The following is a 26,747-nucleotide window of genomic DNA, read 5'->3' as shown; positions in this document are numbered from 1 at the left end:
CAAATCCTGGTTGGGCTAAGAGATAGTTCCTGAGATGATCTCAATGCTTCACTTTGAAGTTACACATTTTTAAGTCCCAGTTTCGGATTACTATTGATTATAAAGGATTTGCAAAAGATGGGTCTCCTACTCTTTATAAAAAACATTTTTCTTTTACCCAGGAACAAAGACAACAGTGAATGCAACAATCATGAAGATGACGTTGAGTTCATAACTGACTGTGTTCATCAACTTGCCAATGAAATTCCTTCAACGGGTAAAATCATTAACAACTTTTTACAGTATTGTTCGAAAAAATTGAAAATTTTCACATTCTAAAATAAGGACCGGTCTGTAAAATATCAACCAAGGATGTAACCAAATTTAAATTTTGGTCCTAAAATAAAATTTTGACATTATTGTTCGAAAAAAGTTGAAAATTTTTACATTTTGAAATAAGGTTTTAAGTGGGAAGGTTTCAATGCAAAAAATATCTCTAATATCTCCACAGAATGATGTCAACCAAATTTAAAAGCGATGTGGAAAAAGTGAAAAACTTTTCTGGATTTCTCTATCTGAAGTAAGTGCAAGTTTAGATCTCCATTTTTTCTCTTCTAGGTATATCGCTTCTAGAAATTTATGTTTTTCTTGGTGATGAAGTCTACAACGATGAGTAAGTATTTATTTGTAAATTTTTTTTTAAGGTTTTGTTTTTAAATAAGAGTGATATCGTTTGTTCACTCATCAGTTTTAATTTACAAACTTTTTGATATTGAATTGACACGGATGTGGAGCAAGAAAAGGAAATGAACATTTTTTTTATTATATCAGCACAATATAACAATAGGGCAGACACCTGATATGAAAATGTGCTCTTTGTTAATAAATACAAATTCGATGCAGTAACACTCACCGAAACCTGGCTAAAAGACAATCCTTTCTTGCTTGATTATGTTAAAATTGAAGGTTACAAACTTTACTATCATAACCGAGACAACAGGCGTGGTGGTGGTGTCGGCATATACATCAAAAATGACACCAAGCACAAAATACGCAAATATATCACCAAAATCAACCCAGCCCTATGGGTTGAAATTGAAGGAAAAAACAAACATTCTAAACTACTCCTCAATGTTGCGTATCAACCGAACTTCACGAACCAAGAAAAAGCGGATTGGCTTGAAAGCTTCGACAGAATCGTTGGAACAGCTATTCTTGACTGGACAGGAAACGTGGTAATAACGGGTGATTTTAATATCGATCTATTATCGAACTCTCAAATAAAAGATTCGTATCTCGAAACCCTTCGTTCGTTCGACCTCACCCAGCATGTCAAATCTCCATCACGTAAAGGAGTGTCGCTCATTGACTACATTTCGACCAACTCGTCATGCAAAGTCAAATTCTGCGAAGTTCTACCAACACCAGAAATCAGTGATCATGATGCCGTGTTTGCCTGCTTGAACACTCGTGTCGCCCTATTCGAACCACGGTACAAAGTAATACGTGACATGAAAAACTTCAACTTACCTACATACGTAGCTGATGCTTCCACCCAGGCAAAATTCCAAGCACTTTTCCCACTGGCCGTTTTTTTATCTAGAAATTGAGTTTCAGCCATGCCATTGCTATTATCTGAGACCCCCCCCTAACAGACTCCTAGTTAAGAGTTTATTAATGATATCAAGAATTAAAATGCAACAAAAATAAGTACTTTTCTTTCGTAACATAAACAAAATTATCGTTTACTAGTAACTATAATAGAATACACTTTAAACATGCATGGATAGGGGCCGCGGCTCCACTTTGAAAGTGGTAGGTATTAGGGTGATAGGGCCGTAGTTTAGTGTCCCTTAATTAGTGTCTAAGGAGGCGCCACGATGGTTGGCACCGACGGGAGAAAATTTTTGAAAATTAGCCCTTCTAGACTGGTTAAAACAGGTCTTTTTTAAAGCTTACGGCCCCTGATGGAAAGAAATGCTTGAAGAACAAAAGAAATGCTTCAAGAACAAAAGAAACAAAGCTTTATTTATTAAAGTAAGATTTCAAAATAAAAAAGGAGCAAACATTGTGGAATGTACTTTCCACTCGATATTATTCTAACAAATCTGGAGTTTTAAAAGTGAATATAAAAGAAAAATTGATCAGAAAATGGGACATATTTCTAGCGGCCTTCTTAGTAAATCAATAAAACAGTTAATAATTCTACTCTACAATAGAATAAAAAAATAAAACTGTAGGTAACAATAAAAAGAATGGCCCTAAAAAAACAAATTTTTTGATATTTTTCTAATGAGCCTTCGATTCGAATGTTTTGATGTTTTGATTTCGTCAAAAGAACGGCAAGAGAGAAAAACACACAAAGAGAGAAGAAAAAATATTATATTGTTGAAAGCTTTGATTATAGAGTAAATAACTTTGACTATTGTTTACTAAGGTTTACTGTCTATATTTTTCCGACTTTTTATGACTCAAAATTTAAAATTGAGTTTTCTGGCCGTATAACGGCCACAGAAAAGTGCTTGGAATTTTCACTGGTAGCGTACAAACACCTGATGGTGAGACTTCAACTTTTTCTATTTTAGCTGGTATTCTCCAGGGTGATACCCTTGCACCATTTCTCTTTATTCTAGTTGTCGATTACCTTATGCGCGTTTCTGTTGATAAAATATCTAGCTGCGGTTTTCTTCTTCAACGTAGGCTTGGTCCACGTAATCCTGCCGTTCATTTAACAGATACAGACTTTGCTGACGACATAGCACTTATCAGCTCTACCCTAGAGGATGCACAAAATCTTCTAATTGCTCTTGAATCTGCTGCAAACTGTACAGGCCTATACCTCAATGAGTCCAAAACCGAATATTTGACTCTTAATGTTAACGAATCATCAGACAATATTAAAACAATATCTGGTACAAACCTACGAAAGGTAGAAGACTACAAATATCTTGGTTCTTACATCTCTTCTTCTGAAAAAGACTTTAAAATTCGCAAAGGTTTAGCTTGGAGTGCATGCAATAAGCTGCATAGTATTTGGTCATCTTCCTTCATCGACCCTAGTCTCAAAGTTAAAATTTTCAAGTCAACTATTGAGCCAATTCTTATGTATGGTTCAGAAACCTGGTCCCTTACCAAAAAGTTTGAAAAGCAACTAGACGGTACCTATACCAGACTTCTGAGAAGGGTTAAAAATCTCTCTTGGCGTGACCATCCAACAAAACGTACCATATACGGTTCCTTGAAACCAATCTCTATCCTCCTTAAAGCCAAGCGCGTTCAATTTGCTGGTCATTGTTTCCGTGCCTCATCTGAGGTTATTTCCTCCCTATTGCTTTGGAAACCTAAACGTGTGGCTCAGAGATCGAGAAAACTTACCTTTCCGGATGTGGTGAGCAGGGATACAGGCCTTGATCTTAGCGACCTGGGCACTGCTATGCGCAACCGCGACTCCTGGCGCCAGCGAGTGGAATCCATTGTCTCGACTGCGGTCGAGCAATGATGATGATGACGATGCAACCGATTGTACAGATGATAGTCTAAGCACACTCAATCATCTACTCTTTGAGTGCGTCGAACGCCACGCACCCTTAAAAAGAATCAAAGTCACTCGTCCGCAAGCACCCTGGATGAAAGACTTACAAATCAACGATCTACAGCAAAGCTGCCACCAGAAGCGCATCGCTGCTCATCGAACTTAATCAGACTCCGACTGGAATGAATTTCGTGACGCTCGCATTGCATTAAAAAGAAAGATAAAACACACTAAAAAGACTTTCTACCGCAGACTTGACCAATTCAGACCCGTCACTGTTTTGCCTATCTTATCAAAACTTTACGAACGTTTAATGGCAAAGTAGATCGTTGAGTACATCGAAAGAAACAAACCATGTCTGGTTTCCGCAAGCGTCATTCTACCGAAACGCTCCTAATGAAGATACGAGACGACATCATTGGTGCGATGAACAAAAGCGAAGTCACACTAGCCGCCTTTCTTGATTATTCCAAAGCCTTCGATACCGTCGATTACAAAACGCTACTGGTAAAACTACGAAAGATAGGCTTTTCGAACAGTGCTGCCATGCTTATGCTTTCGTGCTTATGTAATCGTCGCCAATTCGTCCAGATTGACGACAAAAAATCTGACTACGGAACTGTATCGTTTGGGGTACCTCAAGGCTATATACTTGGACCAATTCTATTCAACCTTTATACCGTCGACCTACAAGATAACGTTGATGGTGGGAGTAAAAACCAATATGCAGACGACACTACTACCGGGTGCGCCACAAAAAAGTTTCTCTCTTTGAAACTGATTTTTTCAAAATCTAAGAATTAAGAAACAACCATCACTATTCCATCAGAAAGAAGAAAGATAAACTTAAATTTTGATGGGTCATTTATTAAATTCGATTCATTAGATCAAAAGTTATGCTCAATCGAATAAAAAAGTTACTTTCAGAAAGTGCCCGAAAGCGTTAAAAATCAACCTACAAATTTAATTTTAAAATTGGCAATCGCAAGAGGCTTTACATGATTAAGACCATTTTTCAGTAACTAAACAAATAAATTTTGAAACCGATGGAACGAAAGGGTTTAAAATGTTCACCAAAATCATTTCAATTTACTTTTAACGAAATTTTCCTCAGATTTTTGATTCTAGACTGGAATAAGTCTTTGTAAGGCTTTATATACCTCGAAACTCATATTTGATGTATTTTTATGAATTTTACCAGATTTTTTAGCTTTTTTCGACGAATTTTCTGCCTTTTATTGAAATTCAATCTTCCTTTATATAACAAACGGTAATTTAGACAGCTAATTATCATTTTTAATGGCTGAAGCGAAAATACTGATGCATCTTGTTATTATGCTTCTGTTTAATTTGATAGGTCGATTTTTAACGTTTTCGAGCACTTTCAGAAAGTAACTTTTTTATTCAATAGAGCATAACTTTCGATCTAATGAGCCGACTTTAATAAATGACCCATCAAAATTTAAGTTTATCTTTCTTCTTTCCAATGGAATAGGAATGGTTCTTTTAAAATTTTTAGATTTCGGGAAAATTAGTTTTAAAGAGAGAAACTTTTTTGTGGCGCACCCGGTATCTATGAACACTGTAAGACAGTAAACCTCCCAGCTTCAATCGTCAACTTAACACATCGTTTAAACCCACTTAGAGAATGGTCAAGCACTAATAATCTGGCGTTTAACAACAAAAAAACCAAAATCATGCTACTGTCAACACTGAGAATGTCAAACCTTCACGATTTCATGAACCCCGATCACGCAACCTTTCATATCTTTCACACAGACCAACTGATAGAACGAGTTACCGTTTATAAACTTCTTGGCATCCAATTCGATCAAAATCTAAATAGGCAAACTCATTTCGATAAACTCTGTCAGTCAGTTTACGCAAAATTATACGTGCTACGCTATCTTCGTCGTACAGCAACTTTTCGTCTGCGGAAGCAACTGGCCGAAGCCCTTCTTATATCGAAGTTACACTACTGTTGTTCATTGTTCTGGAACCTGCCACAAATCCAGTTGAAAAAACTTGATAAACTGCTATGCAGAATTGCAGCTTTTGTGACGCTAAGATATTCTACAATCGAGGATGTAGTACAGCTTGGTTGGTTACCGATCCAGCAGCAAATTAATTTTGAACTTTTGAAACTCGCACACAAATCGATTCACCATGATGAGTTTCCATCGTACTTAAAAGGTTTTAAATTAAGAGTCGCTGGACGTAATACTCGTAATGTTGAGGAAGTTGAATCTAAATACGAGACTAATGTATCGGAAAAATTATTTGTTGGCAAGGTAAGTCGCCTTTTGAATGATATTTCAAAAGCGATCAGGGAAGAACCTGATCACAAAAAATTTCGTAATATTTAAAAAAAGTATTTATTAGATCGTATTCTGGCAATATTTTATACACATTATATCTAATTTTTTTTCTTCTACTCACAGCAATCTATACATTACTCAATCTTATAGTTTTCTTCGTTCGAGTTAGCAGTATTCAACTCTATACAAGTTCTCATCATGTTCAAGTCTTAGCAACGTTTTTCGGGTCGTGCCAGGCTTTTTTTGTTTTTTTTTCTTTTTTCAATCTTGGCACCTCACTCACTTTCAAAATTTTTCCTATTTCAAGCCAATATATTGTAGATTCTATGATCAAGAGGTCTAGTGGTTATATTATTAATATTTACCTTACAATATTTACTTGATATTTTAGTCTGGTGGTCTGATCAACACTGAAATTTTCGCAGGATTAGCCACTTAATACTACTACAACTCAACCGAACTTTTCCTAATAAACCACTACAACACCACAAGCTATACTTTCTGTTTTTTTTTCTGCAATTTTGCGAGCTCTGTCAGTATCCTTGAGTTTTGTTTTGTGTTTTGTGTTTTGTTTCTACAGCATATTTTTTTCATAGAATATAATTATCTTTTTATTTAAATATGATTATTTTTACATAGGACGAATAGCCATTGTAAAATATGGAAGAGCCTGAAAGACAATTATTAAAAAAGAAAATAAATAAAATGGGAACCGATAAAACTTTTAATATCAAAGTATAAACTGTTATTTTTTGCGAGTATTTTATCATCCTTTGGAGCACTGTGATCACTACTTCGATTTGCTCTGGGAAATATCAGAGAAGATTAGGGCATGATATCTTTATCTTTCTATATTGCTAGTGTTGTAAAGTATAAATTTCTATTTTGTAGCCTACATATGGATCTCTTCTTGGCATTGAAACGATTGGAGTTGTGGAATAACGCTCTAATGATGTTAATAGAAGAGGATGGAAATGACGGCTCCACGTAAGAAACTTTTTTTACTTAATATCATCTTTTGCAGGGGCCGCAGCACCGGGAGGGGGCACCCGTGCCTTGGCCCGACCACATTTTTTCAAAGTAAAAAGACAATTTACTAATCAAGCCATATTTTGTTTAATAACGTTAAAACAGACATGTTTTAGGGGATCTAGAAGGGCTAAAATTAAAAAATTTCCACACGTCGGCGCCAATTATGGTGGCGTCTCCTTTGTCAGTATATCATGGCCCCATCACTTTCAAAGTGGAGCCGCGGCCCCTGTTTTGTATGTTTGGAAGCTGACCGAAACCAAAAGGTAATAAATCTTTTTCTCAGCGAGCATGGCTATATATTAATGAGTTTGCACTTGGCAGTCGGCAAAACTATATTCAAATGGTAAATATTACCATAACAAGAAACATTTACCTAACAGTAATGTGGAAAACTTCTCGAAACGGCCAGAGTTTTCGATTCAGCAGGGAAGCATATTTTCCAATCGGGAAAGTTGGCTTTGAGCACTAAAAAATGGCTGTGGAAGATAAATAGCTGATGTCTGTTTTAAAGAAAAATAAATGATTAAAATTCACCAGGTCATTTATGAAATTCAGCGGATAAACTCCTCTTGTTTTTTTCTTATTTTTGCTTTCTGATTTGGCATGTACTTTCCAAAATTACATGTTTTTTTTTATAAGCATACAAAAATCCGAAAACAGGCTCAGAGATGCTTAGGTCGAAAGCTTCAATAAGGCTGAAAAAATGCTTGAGGGATGCTTAAATCCAAAGCATAAATTTAGGGAAATACTGAAAATCCGTAAAATTCCAGCCAAAAAAGCCAAAATCAGGAAAAAAACATTTTTCGCAGGCTCGAGTAATGTTTGCCATATGCTTAATTTTTTCCCATATCTGAGCCTAGATATGCTTACAAGTGCAATGCTTATAAAAAAACATGTAGCACAAAAAATTGGCAGAAAATTCAAGATGGTGGCCAAAAAGGTGACAAAACTGGAAGTTACAGGGTGAACCATTGAAAGATATTGGCCATCTAGGACTTGTGCACAATTTAAAATTGGTCACGCACGTGGTTGATATTTTACAGACCCAAAATGCTCATTTTCAGCAGAACCACTTACCAATTTTAACCTGTCAATTTTGACCTGTCATAAATACTTTAGACTTTTAAAAATTTCAAACCAATAGCAATTCCCAATCCGATGATACTATAACCTAAGGTTAAGCCCAATAGGGCAATTTAAGGCTGGTCTGTAAAACTCACGATACTGGGCAGGTTGAATAAAACATACCCTGCACCTCAAAAAATATGTTAGGTGGAGTTGCCCAGAGATGCCACAAAAAAATTGATAAAAAGAAAATGAAATTGAAAAAAAGAAATGAAATGCATCCAATATTTGATCCAACATTTCAAATTCTTTGTTGGATGAAAGTCACGTGGAAAAATTCGAAAAGTTGCATGAAAAGTCATTTGCTCAAAAACGTCAAACATTTTTATCCGATATGATTATGCAAATGCATCCAACATTGAAGCCGACAAAATGACGTCAATCTCATGGATGAAATGTTTGGTGGCGATCAACATGATCCGCATTTTTATTAGCCTGTTAGACAAAAACCGCTTTTTTATCGCGATTTAAAACAAAGAAAAAATTTGGTTTGTGGGAAGGCACTGGCTACATTTTTATTAAAAAGTTGCAATTTTATGACTTGCGCAAATGAACCCAACATCCCATGCAACAATAATGTTGGATGAAATGTTGGATGCATTTGCGCCGGTATTTCCAATAATTGTGACATCATGAGGTAGTGATGTTTCATCAATGGTGCCAAAGTTTTTTAACCGAAGATGCCAATTTATATTTAGTACACAATTGTAAAATTTGAAGTCAATTGGATAAATATTCTAAAGGTTATTCATTCGTTTATCTTATCAAGTGATCAGCTAAGGAAAAAGACCAGAACTCTCTGTTCGCATCTTTTTATTCTAAAAAAGTAACTGAAAACACTCTAGACTGGAGTCGTTCATAATGCGTGTAATACAGTAGTATAGGTGTTATATGATAATACGATTATTGTTACGGCATTTAGTTTGTATAAACTAAAATTTGTTCCCTCCATTATTTTTTGCTTTATTCTCAACTTCAGTTGAGCTACAATCTGACAATGTCTGTGTGTCTGTCCGTGTGTGTGTCTGTCTGTCTGTCACAAAAACTTTAGGGCAGCCTGGAGACTTCAAAAATGCTTGGATTTGGCTGAAATTTGGCACAATTGTTCCTTGGGTGAATATCTGGGGGTGTTTTTTCATTTTTTGAAAAATTTTGATTTTTGGGGCTTAGGGACGAGTTTTTCGCCAAAACGAGGCTAAAACTTTGGGACAGCCTGGAGACTTCAAAAATTGTTTGTTTTGGCTGAAATTTTTCACACTTGTTCCTTGGGTGAATATCTGAGGGCATTTCTTTCATTTTTCAAAAATTTTGATTTTTGGGGCCTGGGAACAAGTTTTTCGCCAAAACGAGGCTAAAAATTTGGGGCAGCCTGGAGACTTCAAAAATTGTTCGATTTGGCTGAAATTTTGCACACTTGTTCATTGGGTGAATATCTGGGGCTCTACAATTGGGCCTATGAATAGTTTGAAGGCACTGAAGTTGAGCCCAGTGCGTTGCGCACGTTCGACTATTTCTATTATGTCTGATTTAGTCGTCTAGCTTGCTAGACTAAAAAACACTTTGGTTTGAATCAAGTTTGCTAATATTTTTTGGTTTTAATTCTATTTTCTGATGAGGTTTTCTTTATTTTTAGGAGGAGTTGGACAGATCTTTTTAACTTTGAAGTGATCACTCATGAGATGTTTCACAAACATCACACTTTAACTCCTCTCTGGGGAGGAGCTGTGACGCTTCTGATGGAAAAGGTGACTAATACTTTAATTTTCGCTTTATTTAATACACCTATCAATCTATCAATCCTAACGCTTCAAGGGGACTAGGCTCGAATAGACCTTTTCATAAATTTCGTTACTATTATTATTATTATTATTATTATACAGATTTACAAGCTAGGCTCACGGTGGGCCTCTAACCGATCTTCTTTCACATTCCTCTTGTAACAAATTTTTGTGGGTATGGTTTTTCCATGCATCATTCAGTTTCTCTTTAAACGACTTAATCGATTGTGCAGATACAACTTCTCTTGGTAGTTTATTCCACGTTGGCACACATCTATAGTAAAACGACTTAGTTTGGGGTCCATTGAAGCCGTCATTAGCAAAGTTTGGTAAAAGCTCGTTGGAATGTTTTCGTTTAGGACGTGCACGGCTGATTAGTTTTGAAGATATAGTATCTTTGTCATAATAGGAAAGATGTTTATAGACCTGCACCATATCACAAAACTGTCTCCGAAATTCGAGGGTTGGTAATCCAAGCCTTTTTAGCCTTTCACTGTACGGGAGGTGTCGATATATTTGGATAAGTTTTGAAGCTTGTCTTTGGACTCCCTCGAGCATGTTCACATGTTTGCGTAGTTTGGGTGACCAGACTGACTGCGCGTACTCAAGGTGCGGCCTCACAAAGTATAGTGTGGTTATGGTCTAAGATTATCAAACCCCCTTCTGATAATACCAAGTGTCGAATTCGCTTTGTTTACCTGTTTGGCTATATGTTCTTCAAACATCAGCTCAGCATCCACCAAAACTCCCAAGTCCTTCTCCTCGAAAACATGCTCCAGTTGATTACCAGCGAGAGAATATGGATGTGCGTGCTTTATGTTTGCTAGTTTGCCAAGTGTTAAAACATGACATTTATCGGGATGGAACTTTAAGAGCCAATCTTTAGACCATTCATTCAATGTATCTACATCCTTCTGAATGACAAGTGAATCATTGATGGAATTGACCTCTTTGAATATATCTTTGTGTCATCTGCAAAAAGTAATAGGTCGGAAACAACTTTGTCAGGAAGATCGTTTACAGCAAAAAAAGTAGAGGTCCTAATACACTTCCTTGTGGTATACCGCTGATTACATCGTCTAGCTTCGAGTGAGATTGGTTCACTTTCACTAGTTGCTTTCGTCCCTTGAGAAAAGATGTTATCCAATTTTTGGTTGTTCCAGTGATTCCATATCCTTCTAACTTTTTGCAAAGTCGGCGATGGGGCACAGTATCGAACGCTTTCGCGAAATCGAAATATATGCAGTCGACGACTTTACCTTCCGACATACTTTCACAGCATTTGTCTATTTACATCAGTAGTTGAGTGACAGTAGAACGTCTGCTAATGAAGCCGTATTGCTTTTTGGATAGAAACTTTAGGTTTGTAAGGTATCTTGTGATATGCTCTTTTAAGATAGACTCCATTAGTTTACAAACTACTGATGTTAGACTCACTGGTCTATAGTTGACTGCTACATTATGAGCACCTTTGTTTTTGTAAATAGGAGTAACGTGGGAAAGTTTTCAATCCTCAGGTAATTCTCCTTCAGTCAAGGTCTTGTTCATTATACGGGAAAGAGGTTCTGCGATCTCGTCTACAAGCTCTTTTAGCATTTGTGGGTGGATTTCATCGGGACCGAATGATTTATTGGTATCAAGCTCTTTAATTTTCTTAGATAGCATTTCTTTGGTTATGACGATATCGTCAATAATTTCCTTGGTCCTCCTTGGAAAATCAGGGACTTCGCCTTCTGGTTCATTAGTGAAAACACTGCAGAACTGTTTTTGGAGAATTATTCGTCTTTTCATTATCTTCGTGTCGCAGGGATGATTTATCTTTTGGTGTTTCTAGAAGAGAGGAAACTCCGCTAGCAGATTTCATCTTACTTCGCACGTGTGACCAGAAAACTTTCGGATTGGACTTGGCTTTGTTGCATATGTTTTGTTCGTAGTTCCGACGAGCTCTTGTCATCATGCAATTCACCCTGTTTCTTGTTGTTATGTAGATTTGACGGTTGCGTCTTTTTTCAATGGGGCAAACCGATCTAGCCCATTTTCTATGTAGTCGTCGTTTTTCACTTACTTTTCTCTGTAGGTCTTTTCCTTTCGGTATCGATCCTTTTCTTCTCCAACTCTGACGATCAATTTCTTTCAATGGCACATAAATAATAACAATAACAATAATAATAATAATGTTATACAAGTTCGCAGGCCACCGTGCGAGCACATGGGCCTCTATGAACCGCTCTTTGTTCGGTTTACAATTTTCTTAAGATAGAGTTTTTTCCTAGGGCTCCCCCTGACTTTAAATTTGAAGTTTGCGTCCTTTATTGAGGTATTCATTTCTTGGGCTTTGGTGCACCATTCTTTGATTGTCTGCCTTTCACTTTTCGTAAGATCTTCTGTCACCCGGAAGGGTAATCTTATGGGTAATCCTCCTTTGGTGATTGCCTTTAACACTGTATTTTTGTCTTCTTCGTTTGCAAATCGGACTTTTATTGGTCGATAGCATTTCTCATCTTCTCTTTCCTTCGAAAAATTTTCCGATTCTTTGAGCTTCTTCGATTTTTATATTCCTTAAGCGTAGCATCATAGGTAAGATTTTTGACCCTTCGAAATACGTTTTCTATGTTCTTCTCGATTTGCCTCGACGCGACTGCTGCGTAGCTTTGTGATCTATTTTCTCCTTTCTTCTCAATTATGTCGTCCATCTTCTTTTCTATTGTTGCCATTCTGGTCTCAAAGCTATCCTTTATTTCGCTTGGACTTTAATTGAGTGATCTCTACGTCCTGGGCTTTCATTATGTTCTCACAAGCTTTTATCTCCTTTAGGAATCCTGAAACTGTTGATGTTTCACATGAATTGACCCGTTCCAATAGATCAGGAGTGATCACGACACAATTTTGACAAATAAAAGCTCTCGATTTGTATGTTAGACATAACTGGATTTGATAGACCGGGAGCTTTGAACAAATGTAGTGTACGGTTCGATTGCACTTCTTACATTCAAGTGTGTCTTTGGATCTTCCTTCTTCACTTGTAACACATTCAGATGGGCTGCAAAGGTCGTAAATTGATGCTGAATTCGGCTATTTTTGTAGATTTTCCTGAATTTTCTCCGCCATTTTTACATCTTTTAACAACACATCCGTTCAGTTTTTATTTGACGTAAAGATTCCTAAGCTCCAACAGCTTACTTTTAAATAAATTCCAAGTTTCCCCTATTGGTATTTGATCTATGCCTTCAAGAAACTCTCTAGACCATACACTAGCTTCTTGTTTCATGGCGGTGTAGTCGCCCAGGTTATAAGCATAACGTTTTGAGTTTGATTTGCGCTCAGTGTAGGCTGTGAAGTTGAAAGCTAGAACATTATGGTCGCTTTTTCCAAGCGGGCTTAGGTACTGTAGATCACGAACTTGATTCTTTTCTTCTGTAAAGATTAAATCGATGGTCGACGGATCATCAGATCCATGGCATCTTGTCGGCTCATCGACGTGTTGGTGTAAGAAAGAATCGCGCAGCGCATCCAGAAATTGTTCTTCCTTACTCTCCTCGAACATCACTTGCCTCGTATTCAAAAAATTTCCATGGTGATCATATCCCTTTGAGACATTAAATGATTTTTTATGAATAGAAAGTAGTTGTAATAAAATCCGCTGGAAATTAATCAACATGGCAATAATTTTAAAACGAGACAAGTGATGTTCGTGACGTTTGTAATTTATGAAAATGTCTTTTGCAAATCTGTTTGTCATGTTTGTTTCACATTCTTTCCTTTACTGAAAGTAGTTTTTTGTTATTTGTAATTTTAACATTTTCTTTCAAAACGGTGACCTTGTCAAATGACCTAGTCTACTGCATTGAACTCAGCGTCATAAGAAATTATTAAAAAGCTAAGTTCAGCTTTTGCATAGACTCTAGTCTAATGCAAAGGTTGATCAAACTATTAACCTTTCCAGCGTGAAAATTTCAAATTTTTTTTTTTAATCCAAACAAATTTCAAACTGGCATAAAAGCTTGTAAATTAAGAGTTAGACAATAGTTTTCGTTACCTAAAATAATTCGATTTATGCCCTTTTAAATCAAGTGGTCAGGAGTTATAGCCTTGAGTCTGGGACTCGGTAATTTGGCAAATTTAGAACATGTATACACGTTTCTCTGGATTGAAGGGCTAAAAAGATCATTGAGAAAAAGTATTTTGATACAATTACAATGTCTTTATGAATTTTTGTTTACTTTACATGCTATGGTTTAAAATTTTTTTATTTTGATATAAATTATTTACAATTAATGGTGCCAAACAAATCAGTTAAATTAAGAATCAAGATCCACGGGTTTTTCTAAAATTAGAAAAAAATCTGTGAATTAAATATTTAATCCATTGTTTTTCTTCTATGCATAGAAACTGAATGTAGGTAAAATCTGAAAATCTGATAAGTCTGTGAATTGTTTCCCATTCTTTTCTCTCCTGTCTAACTTCACGAGAGATAGCAAAAAGTCTGATACATGCTTTTTGTATAAGAATACACTTTATAAGAATGTCCATGATGAAAATGGCCAAAAAATTAAGAATAATGCTAAGAATATCACCATCATGGAATTTTGCTACTCGTGCTAAGAATTTAAACATTTTAGAGCATTTTCAATTATAAATGGTCAATTACCCTTAAGTAAGGCTCGCGTATGTACTAAATGTTAATAATTAGGATCCTAACCTAAAATGCGTAAGATTTTTTAGGATGATTTCCCAAAAAAGAAAATCCATGATGAAATGATCTACTTCTATAAAGGAGCGTGGGACTCCTTGTAGGCAACGGGCAATCACGTGATTATGGAAAATATAAAAATAATTAAATTTTGCATGGATCTTGTTTTGTTTTCTTATATTTTAAGACCAAATCATTAATACGATATCTTAGATTGATAAAGTGGCTGATGTTTGATGCCATGGAAATTAATAACAATGAATAACACCTTATAATCATAGATTTATAAAGCCCGAAGGGCTAGATGGAGTGCGTTAAGCTCTTCCAATCAAAAAAAGTGAGTATCGCAATAAATATTGCTGCGATTGTTTTTGAAAACCTGCGAAGCGTCTTATTGGTCAAAAGCAGTATATCTAGCCCTTCGGGCTTTATAAATCTATGCTTATAATCGCCCGATGACTTATTTTTGGCACTCCTTCAAAGGTTGATTTTGATGTTTTTCTTACATTTTGTTTTTCATCGAACGTTTTAATTGCATTCGAAATTCATTTTGTAAGAAAGAAATCTTTCCCAGCAATAAAAAACATTAAAGAGAAAAATATAAAAATTTCAGTTGTAATTCTTTCCTCACGGGGGAAAGTGTCAAGCCATGTGCGTTAGCTCGTAATCGCACATATAACTCGAAAATTCGAAAATTCACTATTCTCGAATTGCATCGTATGTATTATATACAAAACATAATACTCAAATTGGTCTTTGATATCAATAAAATAATCATCGAATATAAAATTCCCAAGTGCCAGCTACTTGTTTTGTAATGTGAAGCCAGGTGTTATCATCGCATTCATATCTACCGCTTCCTTTCTCAAAATTGATATGCGGGCCTGCTGACATGATTAAGTTGCTGTAGTAAGGAGGGTTGGTATGACCATGGTAACCGATTGAGAGATTGTTGCAATTGTATGAAGATGTGGCAGATGAGTCTTCCAAGAATCTTAAATTACCACACAAACCGCTTGATTTGGTGTCATGCGCAATGAAGTTGATGAGTCGATCTCCAGACATGACCACATGTAATGTTCTTTGATGATAATCTTTGTAGCATTTCACTCTCATTTCGGTGTATCCTTTGGTTTTGAATAAATCGAGAACATCATTAGGGTTTAACAGGAACTGCTTGCTCTCAATCTCTTTCAGTTGGTCGAGTGAGTATGGGTTATCCATAATGGTTGACCATTCGTTTGCCATAGAGACATTTATATTGACGATTTTTAACCAGTTGCCTTAAAAAAAACAGTATTGAATTACAGTGGAGTCTCTTTATCTCGAACCTCTATAAATCGAATGTCTCCTTAACTCGAACAAGTTTTTTGGTAAAAAATAAGCTCCGAGCTGAAATGCAAAAAGAAATTGTTCAGCTTTTCTAAAACACTGCTGGCAACGAAGTCGGCACGATATAATATTTAGGGATACTTTTAAAACTGTTTTTGCTTTCTTGGACCAAAGATTTTCGCATGCAGCGCCAATTACAAAAGATTTTTTAATTCATTGAACCGAATCAATATTCCGACTTAAAAATTCGAAATTTCCATGAACCCAAAGAAATCCAACAAATCGAAGTCTAAGCATATGAGATTTTGCCTGACCTGACCCGATTTTCCCGTATGCTTATGAAAAAAAGAGTGTACATAAAATAAATCAATTTACCTCCGTCGGTCTCTAAATCACAAAAGGCTTTGATTGGTGTAAAGTTGTCAAATTTGATATCGTAAAAGCCTGATGAACAATCAGGACATTTCTCTTTAACTTCTTTGCAGGATAGCATAGGTTCCAACGAATCAGTCTTCTGAAAAAAACCGCAAAACCTTTCATTATATTTGGTTGAAATCTTTAATTCTAACCTCTATAAACCGAATACCTCCTTATCTTGAACAAGTCTTATGATCCCTTCAGCTAACAATGCCTTATAAACCTTATTACTTAACTCGAATAAATCTGTGTTCCCTGTGTGTGTGTCGAGTTACGGAGACTGCAGGCTGTAGTACAAAAATTACCCACATCAGAATAAGGGTAAAAAGTGTGATCTGGTTGTCCGATCAGAGAAAACAATGTGCCCTAACGACCGCCCCGCAACCCGCGGGGGTAAGGCCACAAGTAAATAAACGTAAATGTTTTGCTCGGTAAAATTTTTTATTGATTTGACTTTTTTCGTTTAAAATTGAATACTAAATTTTGTATTTATGTGTTACTTACTGCAAAGGACTAACCTAGAAATTAACGGAAATGGAATAATTTATCATTTTACTTGTGTTTTTCAATCTTAAAATTCCTCTAAAAAGCCGACGCTACTATGATAGATAATTCGTCGGCAAAAGCTTATTGTCGGTAAAGAGCCACCGACGTCACCGACGTATTTTCTACCGATAATTCATTTGTCGGTCCACGGAGAAAGTCATAGTAATCATTTCAATGAATTTTCTAAGTAAGTTTTCGAATTTGCCGGAGTTAAATTGTCATTTGCCGGTCTAAAGAAAACAAAGAAAAACCTCTGCGTAATTCATTGGAAATTTCCCCAGCTGGCACACAACGTTGTTTTAACGTTCAAATAACGTTATTTGGACGTTATGAATGTCAAATGGATGTGTGCCGGCTGGGTCCTCACCTTGGACTCGCAGTCATAGCTTTCGTGTTCTTTAAGTAATTCACCATTCAAATTTTCTTCGTTAGGCGAGTAAATTTCTTGTTCTTCATTCTTCAAACAAAAACATTTTTTATTCGTCTCCACATAATAACTTGTCATATATTTCACTTTACATTTTAAAACACACTCGATTGATGATCTTACGGGGATCGACTCGGATAGCCCGTTTGTCGAATCATTAGTAAAAGATATAACGTCTTTTAAGTCCTTTTGATACCATTGGGAATAAACAAAGGTAGCTCGTAAAACGAAAATAATAAAAGCAAGCATGTTTTAATGATAGCATGTAATAGATATAACTGATTTATTTTTCAATATTTTTTTGAAAAATTACTTCAAATTTTAACAGGCTGACAATGTTTGCAATATATTTATTATTTATTCAATGTTCATTGTAAAAAATGTCAATTTTGAATTAGTTCGATGAATTGAGGGTTTCTGAAAAAAAATAGTTTTGTTTTAAATAGTATTTCCATAGTGATGCTTTTTTTTACTTTTTTGATGCTTTAGACTCGTAATGATGATAAATAATGAAATTGTGTCGTGTCCTTTTTTAGTTTTAGTCCTTTTTTAAAAACAATTCTACTAGAACAATGAGGATCAAAATTATCAAAAAATGAGAACAAAAATGTTGAGCCTGAAATATTAAATTTCAATCAATTTATGGGTCAAAGTAGTAAAAATCGGGTAAAAGACCCAAAATATCTTACCTTTACACTGAAACTGAGAACATGATAATCACAATTTTGAGGCTGAAAGTGCCAAAAAATAAGGACGGCCGAGCTTCAACAAAAAAATACTGGCTTTTATTTAAAAATAGTGCAATGTAATCTGATTTTTACCGGTGCCGCGTTTCTTGAGATAAAACTCCACTGGTCAAAAATATCAGTGGGTCTGGTGGGGTCTGTGACTTCGCTTCATCTTTCAGTGAAAGACTTTGGCACACTTGTTCGAATCCCATTCCTCAAGGATGTTTTCGTTTTGTGTACTGCTAGGGTGCAAAGTGCAAATGGGCTTTTCTGCAGAAAAAAAACGTATACTCCCTGTTGAGAAGGTCGCCATTTCTGTTCCAAGGGGTAAGGTTTAATATGTGGTGGAATTACATAGGGAGATACAAAAATCTGTCAAAAATAACTGGAATTCCATCGGGGTAGCTTTTTAAATACTACTACAATTCAGAATTCCAGAGGGGTTTAAACCTGAAATTGCCTGGAATTCCAGGGGCCACAACATTTCCAGCCACATAGGGATGGACCTCCTCAGCAAGGGGTATACGGTTTTTTCCTGGAAAAGCCCAATATGGTGAAGCAAATGCCCAGGGGGTAAAAGGTTTGGCATGTGACGGGTATGTCTGACTCTCAAGTGAAACCATCGAGAGTTAGAAGTTTTTGCCACATCGTCCCAAATACGAAAAATGGCAGTGAAAGTAAACAACAATTAGATACTCCAAACTTCAATTAATAGCTAGTTTGAAGATGATTTTAGCTTTTCTCTAACATTCTTTTGAAGTTATGCTTGAATTTGAATTTTCCGAAGCCTAGTGAGCCTAATGTCAAAGTGGGGTTCGGTGAATTTTGTTTTATTGAAAATCTTTCTTTTTAGAGGTCTAGTCATCTACCCATTGGAAAATGGTATTTACAGGCAACTCAAGAATCTACAAAAGATGGAAAGGACCGTAAAGATGAATTTTTCAAAAATATCTTAGGAAAAAGGTGAAATTATTTAGATTCGATATGGTAAACACAAATCATTATAACTTTAGGCTAAATTTGTATCGTAATTTGTTCTAATCATCATTCTAATACATTGTTAACCGGTTACTTTTTCGAAGCGGGCTACAAGGCTTTTGGCGCAATGCAATTGGTTCTTTTCGCATAGCGACGGGCCCACACTGCACAGGGATCCCCGTCGTTAGGAAAATTCAATCCAGGGGAGTCAGGTTTTCCGTGTGTAAAAATCCAGGGTGGTCAGTAAAACGAGGTCGAAAATCCAAAAAAAGGTGGTCCAAAAAAATTAATAAAAAAATCCAAGGGGTCCTAAAAAATTTAAATAAAATCCAGGGGGTCACTTTTCCAAAAAAATACCTCAACATAGGGGTACAAATTTTTTCTGGAATAGCCCAATACTCGTTTTAATTCTTATTCACGTCATTTTCAACGTTCTAGTGTTCTAAATTCATATTAGTTTCGAAAAAAGATATTCTTTTGTCAAATAGAACAATCAACTAACGTAGCACGTGCTGTTTTTTATGATTTGGTTTACAATTGCAGTGTTTTCGCAAGCTCAGCATTCGAATATCTAACCCGGCATTAAATTGTTCATGGAATATAATTAAGCATTATGTTTTCCATTTCAGATTAACCAATGGAATCGCATTTGGGAATAACATTGAGATTGCGGCGTGTGTTCAACAAGAGGACCTTCCATATCATCTCATGTACCCTGTCAAATACACGCTGTATCCTTTTCTTATTTAACTTTGTTGGATTGTTCCATAAAATTTCCATACAGGGGGAGGGGTGGAGTTGGACGAACCTTTTCAAGTGAAAACAAAATTTCTTAGAAAAATTTAAATACCCCCTGAAAATGGCAAAATTTGCAAAAGAACCCTTGGAAAATTTTTTTTTCATGTCTTAAAGTTAGGGTGGACGAACTTAAATCAGTTGTTCACCCCCTGGAAATTCAACAATAACTTTTTACCCCCTGGAAAAATTAAAAGAAACAATTTTTTAGACCCCCTGGAAATTCTTCTCTGATTACCCCCTGGAAATGTTTGTTCACCCCTCTGTATGGTCATAAAATGGAATGGCTCATTCTATACTAGATGAGTAGTTTACCTCACATTTTTTATAAGTGAGCCATGTAAGAGGAATTAGGTACCTTTACTCTGATACAAGAGTGTGGTTATATTAGACTGGCATTGTGACGCGCCGGTGCACTCATAAGGTTTGGCCTCGCGCGAGCATCGTTCTCCCATCGTTGTTCGAGTGTCATGGTATACGTAATGGCTTGGCAGCTCGCGTCTGTCAAGTCGCAGTGTCTGTCAGCACTGTGATTCCTACTCCCTCGAGAGTAGAACCCATCCCAAATGATTCGGAGGGCTCATATCCATCTTTTATATAAGAACATCCAGAATTTTCAAAGCTTTTGGATACGTTTTCTTAAGATTATTTTTCTACAATATTCCGAAGAAACGGGTATTTAAGAGTTCACAAAGCCTTAAAATGTTCTTAACTTGTTCTTAACATTTTGGCCATCGAAGCCTTATGTTCTTATATAGTTTGTTCTTATATAAAAAACATGTACATGTGAGTATGTTTTATTCTTAGTGAAGTCTACCGTCAGTTGTATGGAAAATCTCAAATTAGAAACATGATTTGGCATTGCTTGTGCTTCATCGTCATATTTGAAATGCTAATTTTTATCATATACCTTATCAGCCACTTTTTTGCCGACCCTAATAGACGTTATTTTTCGTCGCTGGCGTAATAATATTATTATTATATACCAATATTCTTTTTCTTTAACTTTTTGAATTTTTTGAATATTATACAAGTCATTCTTTGAATGAAAAGACTGGGTTCGACTTCTTCAAATTCTGCTCCAAAATCAAGGTGAGTCGAAAATTCATTAATTATTCCTTTCGATGCTTTTTTTAAATCTTCTTAAATTCGATGATTAATTGATCGATAGGTAATCGATAGTTAATCGAGCTTCCCTCAAAATCATGGTTATATATTACCTATGGATTATTGAAACCAACCGATATCAATCTATCAATTGGTTAGTGATTAATTATCGGTTGCAAATGTATCGCTTGTATTGAAAGTCTGGTCGTAGCCCGAAAGACGAGAATTCTAAGAGGCTAAGCTGAAGGCTATAAAAGATATCAAAAAAAATTTGAAGTTTGAAGGGCTCTTAACCACGGTCATCCACAATTACCAACGTTATAATTGGTGGAATTTTTGTTTAACGGTCTCCATAACTTGAACACGTCCGTCCGGGGAATACAAATTTGTTCGAGTAAGTGAAATTTCCAGTTACGGAGAGTGGTTTATAAAACATTGTTAAAGGGACCATTAAACATGTTCGAGTTAAAGAGATATCCAAGCTATACAAGTTCGCGTCATGAAGACTCTTCATGATATGCATCACTTAGTGCAATGTCTTCAAAATCACACCATAGACCCAACAGCTGATTGGATATAAATGACGTAAAATCAGTCATTATGTTACTTGCAACCAATCAGCGGTTGGGTCCGTGACGTAATGTTAGAAGATTTTGCAATAATGCCTATCATGAATAGTTACTACCTCTTCTTGACTTTAGGGTTGTTGGTGCATGGCATTCTTAAGATATGATTTTTCCAAGCAAACTATTACACCTGAAAGAACGAGAGAAGAATGGATGCAACATATCCAAGAATCTTTATCACATTATTTATGTAAGTAAATGAAATCTACCTTTCACTTCTATTCATGATATCCACCATTGCAATGTCTTACATGGACCCAGCAGCTGATTGGGTTTAAGTGACGTAAATCAATCAATACGTCACTTGCAATCAATCAGCTGTTGGGTCTGTGAAGACATTGCAATGGTGCATATCATGAATAACTTATACTATGACTTACGATAAGACTTTTCGTCTGTGTAAGATAAAACGCCGTTGTTCGCCGTTTGACGTTTGAGAATGTCCTAAAGGTAAACTGCAGACTAAAATGCTAAATTAATCAGAATCGGCTCATATTTTTCACAATTTGACCACTGTTCTCGTGTTTTCGTCTAGTAAGCTCGACGACTAATTTAACAGAAAGTCTGGAGTATGGTTATAACACAAACTGAATGTCATTATATTTATAGACATGTCAGACACGCCTACCACTGTTTGATTTTAGTAACAATTAACTATTGTAACAATTAAAAATAACCTAACAATTTTCGTATTATCATGTAACACCGCCTGACAAAATACAACGTTGGGATCTTTAAATAATTTCAAGTTTGTAACCATTCTAATTCGCGTCGGCATTCGGTTAATTTGTCGATGTAAAAGTGCTTACTGTACAACAATTCCAGGAATTTTTTGCCGACGCAAATAAATCTGAATCAGAAAGGCTGATCTACAGAAGTTGAGTTAAATGCGATGAGCACGTTCGGTTATCTCGTAAAATGCCGTTTTAAGCATTATATTTATTTAGTTGATATTAATGCTGATTTTTGTATGTCCATCTTAGGTGTCGACTATTCTTGGTCTCGATTACGCCATCATTGCGTCATGTTTGTCAGATATTCTGAACTGAATAATCAAGACAAGACATCAACAGAGTCCTCGTGTATATTAGATGTATATTTTCTTCGACATCGACCGTTTTTCAATGCTAATGGATACTTGGAACTATTGAAAAAATGCGATGATGGTCTAGAGAATTCACTTGCAGACGAGAAGTAAGATTTGTTTATCTTTTTTACGGATCTCTTTGTTTATTGAGAGTTCCAAATGCAAAGTTCTAATCGTCGTCATCAATTTGTTTATAAGTCAGCCACATTGCACAGAAAAATTAGAGCGACAAAATACCTCTACAATCCCCACCGTAATATTTAGCACAAAAATTCCCTCAAAATCTTGAAACCGCAAGTGATTTTTTAGCGAAACTTTTTATTTATGTACTTTTTTTAAAGTACTTGTAAATCACTAGCCTGATAAACGGAAACCGCTTTTTTAACCGCTAGCGATTTTTAAATGCTTTAAAGTACGGTTTGAAAGTATTGAGATCTCAGGAACTTTAATGCTAAAAAATACCGCAAGCGTTAAAATACCGAATATCGGCAATGTTTATCGAAAATACCAATGAAACAAAGTGAAAGTATTGAAATCCCAATTCTCGCCCGAGCACTATATTCTGACAAGTGTTAAAATACCCAATCATATTGGCAAAATATTTCGGCACCGACTGTAGTCTCACGTCTTTGTGAATCAGGTTTAGGTTAGGTTGGCTTGGGAAATTAACAGATACTCTGGGAAGGGCTTAAAGGTTTCAATTTTTGCTGAAAGAGATGCAGTATGCTTACCCCGAAATCTGATCTTTTCTCGTCAGGTTGGAAGCTTCAAACCAGTACACAAGTCAGGCTGTTGGTAAGACACGCTATTTTACTTTCTCATTAACTTCATTTAACAAAATTATACCAGGACATTTTTGCGTCGTATTCGCCGTGAATTCGAGATGGAAAGGCTGGGCAGCTACTATCAAGCAATAATCAGTGATAAACTAGCCCAGAAAAAATCTTCTTCGCATTTGAATAGTTTGGCATAGCATTTTTTACTTATTTTATGGCGCTAAATTTCGCGAGATTTCAGGGTTCAGCTTATACTGAAATTTGTTTTCGCCAGGACTTAATTTCGTGGATGACAGGATCTTGAATCTTATTAGTTCTTGTTTTCTCCGTTCCATAGAACTGATCCATCCATCTGAATGGTGTGAAAAACAAGCGTGGTATCTACGAGAAAATGCAAGTAACGTTGGAAAGTAAGTGGTGTATTTATATCAAATGAAGTAACAGTGACTGGATACCTAACATTGGGGGGTCGATACTAAAGTCTAGGACATAACGATGTTTAGTGACTTGGTGGTATACCAAAAAAACTTTCAAATCCTTTTAATACTATTATTATGTTGCAAAAATCAACATGAAAAATGGTCCCCAGAAGACAAAATTTGTCCTGAAAATACCAAAATTGGGTGGTCTCTGTGTCTAAATGTCCCTAAAAATTTTAGTACACGGGTACTAAAATGCCACTTCTCAAAATTGGGGTGGTGGTATGCAAGAATTCAGTATTTATATATGCCCGAGATTTTAGTACCGGACCCCCTCCTGGCCTGTCGATTAGAAAACTCTTGCTCTTTGTATTGCAGCAGACTCTCGCTTACTCGAACTTCTATAGGTCATTCATGTTTGACAAAGTTACGTAACTTATTGGGATATTTGTTTTGATATACGAGGCCCCCAGCGGTAACTCTGATCACGATATCACGCAGTTTTTTGTCTTTAATCACGATCACGAAAATCAGCAAAAAAATGGCTAATCACGCATCCCTTTGAAAAAGTCCAAATCATGTATCACGGCTCAAAAATCACGATTTGACTTTTTGACCTCTCATCACGCAATCACGAAGAAAAAATTTCCAAATCACGTAATCACGCTGCAAAAAATCCCTATTACGTCATCACGAAAACCGCTTGGGGGGCTTCATATACCTATCATTTTGTTTTGCCAACCTGAAGTTCTTTGAGAAATTTTCATAAAACGAAGATGTTCTTGATGTTTGATAGTAATTGGTCAGCCCCGGCGACGCAAATTTTTTTTCCGTAGACGGGCGGAAATATCTTTAATGGTCGGAAATATCATAGCGTAATGGTCGGAAATATCATTTGATGGTCAGAAATATCTTTTGATGGTCGGAAATATCCAAAACTCTGAAAATTTGAAAATTTAATGGTCGGAAATATCCCGCACTTTTAAAAATGATTCATCCAGCAAAAAAATTGTAAACAAAGATGGTAGCAAAGGTGGTGTGGTGTGGCCAACTTGTTGTGTGTGCCAGACAAGAGTAGCTTTTTATTTTAAGTTTTTGGGACACTGACTGAGAACTGTTCTGTTTCTTAGTTCTTTATACAGTATTATACACAATACGTAGACAGCTTTTTAGGGAGAGAAGTGGTATAACCTTTTTATTTAAACACGACTCTTCTTTCTTTCTTGTCTTTTTATATCCTTTCCTCCTCTAGCCCCCACTGCTCTCAAATCACCCTAAAGCTAGTCCCAACCCTACCTGGACACCCTCCCATTCTAGACCTTACCCCGGTGGATCGATCTGAAAACCATACGTTCGGCGGAAAATTTGGCTTCCAAAATCGAACCCTTACAGTGCATCCAGCTGGCAGTGAATGCAGAGAAAATTTTGCCAAAAAATGACCCTTACATTGGGGGCTAGAGGAGGAAAGGATATAAAAAAGACAAGAGTCGTGTTTGAATAAAAAGGTCAATACCACTTTATCTCCCTAAAAAGCTTGTCTGGCACACACAACAAGTTGGCCACACAACACCACCTTTGCTACCATCTTTGTTTACATTTTTTTGCTGTTGAAGCATTTTTAAAAGCGCGGGATATTTCCGACCATTAAATTTTCAAATTTTTAGAGTTTTGGATATTTCCGACCATGAAATGATATTTCCGACCATCAAATGATATTTCCGACTATCAAAAGATATTTCCGAACATTAAATGATATTTCCGACCATTAAATTTTCAAATTTTCAGAGTTTTGGATATTTCCGACCATCAAAAGATATTTCCGACCATCAAATGATATTTCCGACCATTACGCTATGATATTTCCGACCATTAAAGATATTTCCGCCCGTCTACGGAAAAAAATTTGCCCCGGCGACCCTTCAAATCTCTTTCACGATTTTTTTCTTCGTTTAAGACTCAACTTATAATTCCGATTTCGGATTATTTTCGGAAAACGAGTTATCGGGAAAACTTTGGCGCGAAAAATATTCTTTCTTGGAAGAGAAAAGAAACACATAACTTATCATTAAAAGATTTGCGCGAAAAATGATTTTTTTTGTTTATTCAATAAATTGAAAGAAGCTATTGCAACATAAACTTGGAATCGTCATAACTTTTGATCGAAACTGGACGGAATTTTCTAAGCAGCTTCCTCAATATAAAATGCCTCTATTCATTCACATTATACTAGGTTCAACACGCCATTTAAATCAGTCTGAATCAATACACCGTTTAACAGTGTCGACTGCGCACGTGCGTATGAACAATTTGCCATTGTTTTGATTTTGGCAACCACGGGAAACTTCACTCTCCCCCGTAAAAAATGGTAGGTAAACATCCAGTTCTCATAAGAAAACCCAGCAGAGAAATGGTAGGTAAAGAACTCCTTTTAATCATAACTTCTTTTCCTCTAGATAAATTGTTGTGAAATTTTCAGGAGAGATACATAAAATTGTCATTAATATCACGTTCAAACATCTAAAAAATTCTCTTTAAAGGGACATTACAGTAGTAAAAAGTAAACATTGCGCGAACCACGTGTCATTAAAGAGAACAATTAAAATCACGTGTCCAAAACAAACTTGTAAAACAATTGAACAATCAAAATTAGCCATATTTGGTTTGATTTTTTATTTTGACATGTGACATTTGTTTTGATTTTGTATCCGCTGCATACAGTTTGTTTACAAATTTCGCAAGTACTTCCACAGTACTAAAGTGAGCATTTTTACCTACCGCCTCTACGGTGGAGATGGCGAAACTGTTAAACGGTGTATTGACTATTCTTTTCAAGTGATTACACGCTTTTTGGACCTACCTGGAGGTCCTATAAATTAACCTGTGTTCGTCCGTCCGTCCGTCCGTCTGTTACCAACTTTTCTCAGGATTGAATCATAGGAATCTTTTGATATTTGGAACAAAGGTGCAAAATGGTGGTGGGCAAAATGTGACGGAGCCCGATTTTCGGGAAAAAAATTTTTGGGCAAATTTGGGCCAAAAAACGGCTAAAAAACGG

General features: G+C 36.1%; 2 protein-coding genes across 2 annotated transcripts in view; one reads left to right on the top strand and one right to left on the bottom strand.

Annotated features, from left to right (window-relative positions):
• Nucleotides 1-23,687, top strand: part of LOC136798989 (uncharacterized) — a 31,779-nt gene extending 8,092 nt beyond the window's left edge. The window contains exons 5-16 of the mRNA XM_067055675.1: nucleotides 162-256; nucleotides 598-652; nucleotides 980-1,471; nucleotides 6,721-6,816; nucleotides 9,620-9,731; nucleotides 18,758-18,867; nucleotides 19,512-19,613; nucleotides 20,712-20,769; nucleotides 21,486-21,600; nucleotides 22,394-22,604; nucleotides 23,255-23,292; nucleotides 23,611-23,687. Of these exons, the coding sequence (XP_066911776.1) occupies nucleotides 162-256; nucleotides 598-652; nucleotides 980-1,471; nucleotides 6,721-6,816; nucleotides 9,620-9,731; nucleotides 18,758-18,867; nucleotides 19,512-19,613; nucleotides 20,712-20,769; nucleotides 21,486-21,600; nucleotides 22,394-22,604; nucleotides 23,255-23,292; nucleotides 23,611-23,687 (1,561 nt within the window). The remainder of the gene's footprint in view (nucleotides 1-161; nucleotides 257-597; nucleotides 653-979; nucleotides 1,472-6,720; nucleotides 6,817-9,619; nucleotides 9,732-18,757; nucleotides 18,868-19,511; nucleotides 19,614-20,711; nucleotides 20,770-21,485; nucleotides 21,601-22,393; nucleotides 22,605-23,254; nucleotides 23,293-23,610) is intronic.
• Nucleotides 15,187-17,486, bottom strand: LOC136798873 (uncharacterized). The gene is made up of 3 exons (XM_067055537.1): nucleotides 17,117-17,486; nucleotides 16,162-16,300; nucleotides 15,187-15,737 (listed from the first exon to the last, which is right to left on the bottom strand). Exons 1-3 carry the CDS (start codon nucleotides 17,423-17,425, stop codon nucleotides 15,229-15,231), a joined length of 957 nt encoding a protein of 318 aa, XP_066911638.1. The 5' UTR covers nucleotides 17,426-17,486; the 3' UTR covers nucleotides 15,187-15,228.
• Nucleotides 23,688-26,747: the final 3,060 nt, after the last annotated feature.

Source organism: Clytia hemisphaerica, unplaced genomic scaffold (assembly GCF_902728285.1).
Source record: "Clytia hemisphaerica strain Z4C2 unplaced genomic scaffold, Clytia hemisphaerica genome assembly, whole genome shotgun sequence".
Taxonomy (NCBI): domain Eukaryota; kingdom Metazoa; phylum Cnidaria; class Hydrozoa; order Leptothecata; family Clytiidae; genus Clytia; species Clytia hemisphaerica.
The sequence above is the reverse complement of the archived record's forward strand: the minus strand, read 5'-3'. Positions and strand labels throughout refer to the sequence as shown.

Excerpts from the sequence above, each read along its gene's own strand:
- LOC136798873 (XM_067055537.1), bottom strand. The coding sequence starts at position 17,425 with ATGCTTGCTTTTATTATTTTCGTTTTACGAGCTACCTTTGTTTATTCC. Across the intron at positions 16,301-17,116 it reads GCTATGACTGCGAGTCCAAG|AAGACTGATTCGTTGGAACC; the intron begins GTGAGGACCCAG and ends GGTTTTTTTCAG. Across the intron at positions 15,738-16,161 it reads TGATTTAGAGACCGACGGAG|GCAACTGGTTAAAAATCGTC; the intron begins GTAAATTGATTT and ends GTTTTTTTTAAG.